At 42.2% G+C, this 6,609-nt stretch overlaps 1 protein-coding gene across 1 annotated transcript; it reads left to right on the top strand.

Annotated features, from left to right (window-relative positions):
• Positions 1–1,162: 1,162 nt before the first annotated feature.
• LOC100730817 (trace amine-associated receptor 5) lies at positions 1,163–2,176 on the top strand. Its single transcript, XM_003468473.2, has one exon. The coding sequence runs from the start codon at positions 1,163–1,165 to the stop codon at positions 2,174–2,176; it is 1,014 nt and encodes a 337-aa protein (XP_003468521.2).
• Positions 2,177–6,609: the final 4,433 nt, after the last annotated feature.

The raw sequence follows: 6,609 nt of genomic DNA, 5'->3' as shown, positions 1-6,609 counted from the left end.
ACTTTGGAGCAAAAATGAAAAGTGTTATGTAAATCCACCGTTCTTCATTTTCACCTGTAATTAACTGTCAGGTTAAATAATCCCATATTGAGAAGGAAACTTAAATAACTGAGCTTGCGAGTGGTACAAACTAGGTCCCTTGACACTATTGCACCACACCTGTGGGTCACACCCCACAGAGAAGTGGATTCTACGGAAAGTATAAAACCGTTAACTGATTGCCCATCTGCTACCTTTGCTGATGGAGAAGAACATGACAGTCTGTTTGTCTATTTGCTACAAGATCGATTTCTTCTCATGAAGTCACTGGCTCCCACATGTGTGAGTAGTTTGGAAACTATGCATTTGTTAGTAAGAATTGGCTTTTAGTTTAATAAACAAGATGCTTTCTCATATCAGATAGTCTTCCCAAGATGTATAAATATCGTTCATTATTTTTAGAAATGATGAAGTGGGTGCAGCTCAGTGACAGAGTGTTTACCCAGCAGGAATGAGGTTACAGCACCAGAAAAAATAAATCCCAGCCCAACAACTCCAGAACTCATTCATGAAGTACAAATGTGCTGCATGCAAACCCAACATTAGACAATTTAAAATTTTATTCTTTGAATTCTGCTGAATTTTTTGAAAAGAGAAGAAAAAAACAGAATATTTTGATTTTCTGGCTTTATTATCAATTTACTTAATTATTAAAGAAAGGACCTTGGTTAAGTATTGTGGCAGAAAATTACTAGTTACTCCTCCTTCAAGCAATGATTTATTAATAAGAATTATAGTTGGTTACTTGGATCACTCATAACTTTAAGTCTCTCTGTATACGTGATAACAACATTACCAAGGTGGTAATGGCCTCTCTCAGTCATGTTATACTCATCACTAGGACACGGTTACTTTTTTCCTTGAGGAAGCATTTGGCTTATGTCTTTCTTTTTCCTTGAGGGTATTATTTATGCTGGTTTAAGAAGAGCCCAGTCAGACAAACCAGGAAATTTGAATTCCATGCCCTATTTTATTTTCAGAACATGTTTGATTCCCCACCCAGTGAGATTGCCCCAGGTTCAACTGCTCTTTATTGCCTTCTCTTGGTCTCACTTTCTGATGAGATTTTTTGCCTTTTAAAGAAGGTGGCCAAATCCCCAAGAGGGAAGTGTGGAAGCCCTACATGGGAGCTGTCCTCGACTTCAGTGCTGGAGAACACCCTGCAGCACTGTGCTACCAGGTGAATGGGTCTTGCCCCAGAACAGCCCACCCTCTGGGCATCCGCTTGGCCATCTACCTGGCCTGTGCAGCAGGCATGCTGATCACAGTCCTGGGGAATCTGTTTGTGGTGTTTTCCGTGTCCTACTTTAAAGCTCTGCACACTCCCACCAACTTCTTGCTGCTGTCCTTGGCCCTGGCTGACATGCTGCTGGGTGTGCTGGTCCTGCCGTTAAGCACCATTCGCTCTGTGGAGAGCTGCTGGTTCTTCAGGGACTTCCTCTGCCGGCTGCACACCTACCTGGACACGCTCTTCTGCCTCACATCCATCTTCCATCTCTGTTTCATTTCCGTTGACCGTTACTGCGCCGTCTGTGACCCCCTGCTCTACCCCTCCAAGTTTACGGCCACAGTGGCTCTCAGGTACATCTTGGCTGGGTGGGGGGTGCCAGCAGCCTACACTGCCTTCTTTCTCTATACAGATGTGCTGGACAGGGGACTGAGAGAGTGGCTGGTGGAAATACCTTGTGTGGGTAGTTGCCAGATGCTGTTCAATAAGTTTTGGGGCTGGCTAAACTTCCCTGTGTTCTTCGTTCCCTGTGTCATCATGATCAGCTTGTATGCAAGGATCTTTGTGGTTGCAAGCAGGCAGGCTCAGCAGATCAGCACCTTGAACAAAAGCCTGGCTGGGGCTGCCAAGCGAGAGAGGAAAGCCGCCAAGACCCTGGGCATTGCTGTGGGCATCTACCTCTTGTGTTGGCTTCCCTTCACTGTGGACACGATGGTGGACAGCCTGCTTAACTTCATCACACCACCTCTGCTGTTTGACATCTTCATCTGGTTTGCTTACTTTAACTCCGCCTGCAACCCGATCATCTATGTCTTTTCCTACCGGTGGTTCAGGAAGGCACTGAAACTCATCCTGAGCCTGGAAATCTTCTCCCGGCAGAAATCCACTGTTGATCTGTACCAAGAATGATTCAACATAGGCAGGAAATCGGTAGTGGAAGTGAGACCTTGAAGTAAGGATGAGAGGTACTGGGTGAGGTGGTATGAGATTGTGGGCAGCTGCTACAGTTCAAGTGGAGGAGAAAAACAGGCTTAATACCCTGGAGACAGGAGCAGTCTTGCCATGCAATATTCTCACACAAGATGTAGGAAAAGGAGATGAGTGATCTAAGTAGTCACCAGGTAAACCAGAGCACTGGAGAAGTACTTAGGTTTAATGTCATTGCTTCCTCCAATCAGCTCACCTGCAGAGGTGGACAGAGCAGACCTGGGGGTCAGGGTTTCTGAGTTCTCCTCTTGGCTTTGCTACATGTCACAGTCGGGTAAGACTGTGCTGAATTTGAATTGTCTGTTTCCTTGCCATAAAGTCTCCTCAATTAGAAAAGTTAGGATTTCATACTGTTTTCTCTCTAAGATGACATGAAGCTACAGTATTGTATAATGTCACGCTGGGTAACTTTATTTGAATAATTTTACTTTACACTTTATAATTATAGCCATGTCTGTGAAGTATCTTGTTTTCAAAATGTTTGCTTTAGAATCTTTGTCTTGCAATCCAGCCTCCAAATAGATTTGTGTTTGAGCTTTATTCTGATGAACTATTTCTATGATCTCTGTGTCTGATATTCTTGAAGGAATGTTTTCTTTTTTAAAAATAACCAGATCCTCAATATCTGTGGAGGATTTGGTTAAGTGATTGGTATCCAGATCTGGTCATTTTTATACATCTTTCTTTAGACTTTTATCATACCAGTGAGACCCGACGTCTCTCCACCAGCGGAAACAAGGTGTTTCCTCAGAATTCAACCAGGTGCCTCACAGCCGTTGTTACTCATAACAACAACAAATCTACAAGCAGGGCTGACATTGAAAAGCAAGTAGGAAAACTGATCATCTTCAGAATCTTAGAAATAAAGGAACACATTGTCCTGATACAATGTTTACATCACCAATGAAACCAAGAAAGGGGACAAGATGCTCCCTGTGGTGGGTACCACAAAGGGGAGCAAAGCTGGTGAGTGGCAGGGGAGGAACCTGATGTAAGGATTGAAAATCCAGCTCGTCATCATTTTTGATCAATAACAGGAATAAGAAGCTAGTCTGATGTACTCAGAAAATCTGCATACATCCTGGACAAATGAAAAACATACATCAATTCCTCAAGTTCTAACTCCAATGTCTGCAGTAATGCTTTACTATAGGCATTACTATATTGTTCCTTAGAGCAAATTAACTACACTTCAGGTAAACAGTCTTAACTTTTTGTGCTAGAGATTCTTGGCACCCTTGGAAAGACCAGGCACATCATCTCAGAGTAAGGCTTACAAGGGAATAAAATTGTTCTACAACTGTTCTACAAACACAATTGCAACCTGAAATATTATTGTCAAAATACCTTAGAAATAACCAATTCTGTTATATAATCATACATGTGCTTCTTTCTGACAACTTTAACATCTGCTTGCAGGTACAATATAACTTTTTATTCTTAGCATTTGGAATCCTAAATGAAATTTTGCAATATCTGCAACAAATATACTATGATACAAAGTTACCTATTTCTAATGGTAAAAAAAATCAGGGGTAGTAGTAACACTGTTGTTTTTTGCATATATTCAAAATGGAACACAGTGCTATAATTTCAAGCAGATATTAGTAAAAATAAAGATAAAATGTTTTTCCCGCATGGCTCACTATCCAGACGCCTGCTGTAGGAATGTTGATTAAATTCCAACACCAAGACACTCTTTTCAGAATAATAGTTTTGTGATCACATTGGCAAGAAGCCAGGCAGACTGTATCATAACTGCTGAGAGGCTGATTCTTGAAAAACACATCAATAATCTGATAATCTTCTTCATTAAGAGCATGATACTAGAAAATAAATCAACAAGCACAGTTATTTTATAGCAGAAAATGGCCCCCAGCCAGAACACTTCAGTTTCCGGTAGTCACTGTTGCCCAGGTAGCCTCTAGTTCACTTCAGTTCCTGTCAGTAGTTCTGTTACTTCTGATTTCCAGAAAAGGCTGGTCACTGCTATGCACATTGTAAGCACCAATCCCCTAGTGACAAACTCTCAGTCTGCCTCTGTCCTTCCACTTTGCCACCCCATAAAAACCTCCCTCCCTGAGCGTCTCGCCCAACATCTCTGGGAACTATTCCCATCCAGATCATTGTAGAAAATAAAGCTGATTCTTGTCTCCAAACCTTGGTGCTGCTTCATTCATGGTCACAGCTTTGCTGTTACAATTTCTTGCTGTATTTGTGCTGGCTTTGAATTTCTTTGTCTTTAAAAAACTTCCTGTTCCACAAAATATATCAGTATAGTTTCAAATTCTATGATGGACTCTTCTTGTTTTGTAGAAACCTAACCATTATCTCTTTCTCTCAATTTATCATTTTCTTATGACTCAGTTAAACCCATGATAGCTCATTCCAGCCTGCAGCATGAGTGAATATGTCACACACTTATTACATGTGTGTACATTTATGAGTGTAAATAGTATGAGTGAGCACACGTGTGTCACCTATATGCTATGTGCTGTTTAAGGTCATTTTTAGAAAAAGACTCCTTTTGTATTGTGTTTGAATATTTCTATTCCATAAACTTAGCCCTTTAGTGAGTTTCAAAAATTGAGGTCACACCACTCTCAGTTGAGCAAAAAACTAAGATCCCCTCTCTTACACAGAGTTTCCCATATTACAGGGGTTTTTTTTCTGTAACCATGATAGCTGCACACTTGAAATCGTATGAAGAACTTCCAATAACCAAAAAGAAGGGACTCACTATCCTTAGTGCCAGGTCCGGGTACCTGTCACCTGTTGCCACTGAGAGTTTCCTCTCCTATTTTATGCTCTTCTTTCTCTGCAGTTCTGTGACCCAGGCAATTGAGCAAATGTCTCAGAGTCACTGAGGTTCAGCTTGGCTCTGTGACCTGCTTTGATCAATTCTGTAGGACCTGGCGTGATGGTTGTCGTGTTCAGATAGAAAATTTCGTATAATTTTATGTTTGAGCCCAGCTCTTGCACATCAGCCCTCTGTCACAAGAACATATATTCTCTGTTGGAGCCTCTCCTTCAGCTGGATCCCGAGAATGAGAAGGGGGAGAGAGCTTCAGTTCACCCACAGCCTGAACCAGTGGTGGTGCATCTGTAGCCCTTACTATCAGCATGCCAGCTAAGTGTATGAGCTGTTTTATCTAAACTAAATCTTCCCTATTCCTGTATAATTGCAGTGATGGCCCTTTGTGATAAATGACTGGATCTTGGGTTTCAGTTCTGGCACTCAGTCTCTAAAGGGATCACCATCACTGGCCTAAGCGGAGTTACCATCACAGAAAAAGAGCGAAACATACATGTTTGCTTATGGGAAGTTTGTTATAGTCACATTTCGAATAAAACTCTTCCATTCTCTTTATCAGCTTACTAGGAGTGCTTATCTCCATCAGCAACCAGACACTCAGGTAAAAGAACACTTGCAGAGGATTCAACTGCATGGGTCTTTTCAGGGTGACCACATGGAGGGCATGGGTTCAGTAACACAAGCACAGTATGGAAGCTCAATAGATTTCAGTATGTATAGATGCAGTAGGTGTATGACATGCCTGGAGGCTCCTACACGGGCAGGGAAACAGAGGAATCATGCACCAATACCTTCGTTAGGGCCCAGGCTACCCTGGCAACAGATTTTCTACAGCATGTTTTAATGGTGAGGTTAACTGAAGTAGGCATAAATTGAGAAGGTCACGTGGTAACTGAGAAGTGGTTACTATGGCTTATGTGCAAAGTCCATGCAGGGCGGGGGCATCTGCTGGGCCAGCCAAGCAGTCCATGTCTCACTGTCCTATAGAGAGGTAGTTACGAGGAGCAGTTGTAGAAGAAACAATCTGGATCCACCACTCAGAAGAACAGGTGACCCTGTGTACACCTGGAAATGGAGGCAAACATGACTGGGCCCTGCTTCTGGCCTGCGAAAGTCCAATTTCTATTAAGATGGTTGCTGGCAGGTGTAAAGTAGTGAAGATTCAGTCTAGCTGGGAAGCCAGTGAATAGAGGCAAAGGGCCAGGCTGACTCAGGCTGTGCTCTGGCTGTTCAGAGTTATGACTGTTCTAATATTCTCAGCATCAAAGACCTGCCAAGGTCCAAAGTGACTGTTCTCTGTTTTTGCAATAGACCCCAGCTAAGTGTAATGTGATGTACAGCATTGTTCCTGTGGAATAGTTCAGATGCATGGGCAGACTTGCCTAAAATCAAGTATATATATATATATATATATATATATATATATATCCGGTTCTTTCTTCTGCTTGATGGATTTCACCAAGGTGCAAGAATGCCTAGGAGAATACCTCTTCCATTTCTCCCAGACCCAGGTTTCAGACGAATTCTACCCTCCTTCAGA

The sequence above is a fragment of the Cavia porcellus genome, unplaced genomic scaffold (assembly GCF_034190915.1).
Source record: "Cavia porcellus strain 051 isolate PalLab524CR breed Dunkin Hartley unplaced genomic scaffold, mCavPor4.1 scaffold_22, whole genome shotgun sequence".
Lineage (NCBI taxonomy): Eukaryota > Metazoa > Chordata > Mammalia > Rodentia > Caviidae > Cavia > Cavia porcellus.
The sequence above is the reverse complement of the archived record's forward strand: the minus strand, read 5'-3'. Positions and strand labels throughout refer to the sequence as shown.

Coding starts and splice junctions, on each gene's coding strand:
- LOC100730817 (XM_003468473.2), top strand. CDS start 1,163: ATGGGAGCTGTCCTCGACTTCAGTGCTGGAGAACACCCTGCAGCACTG.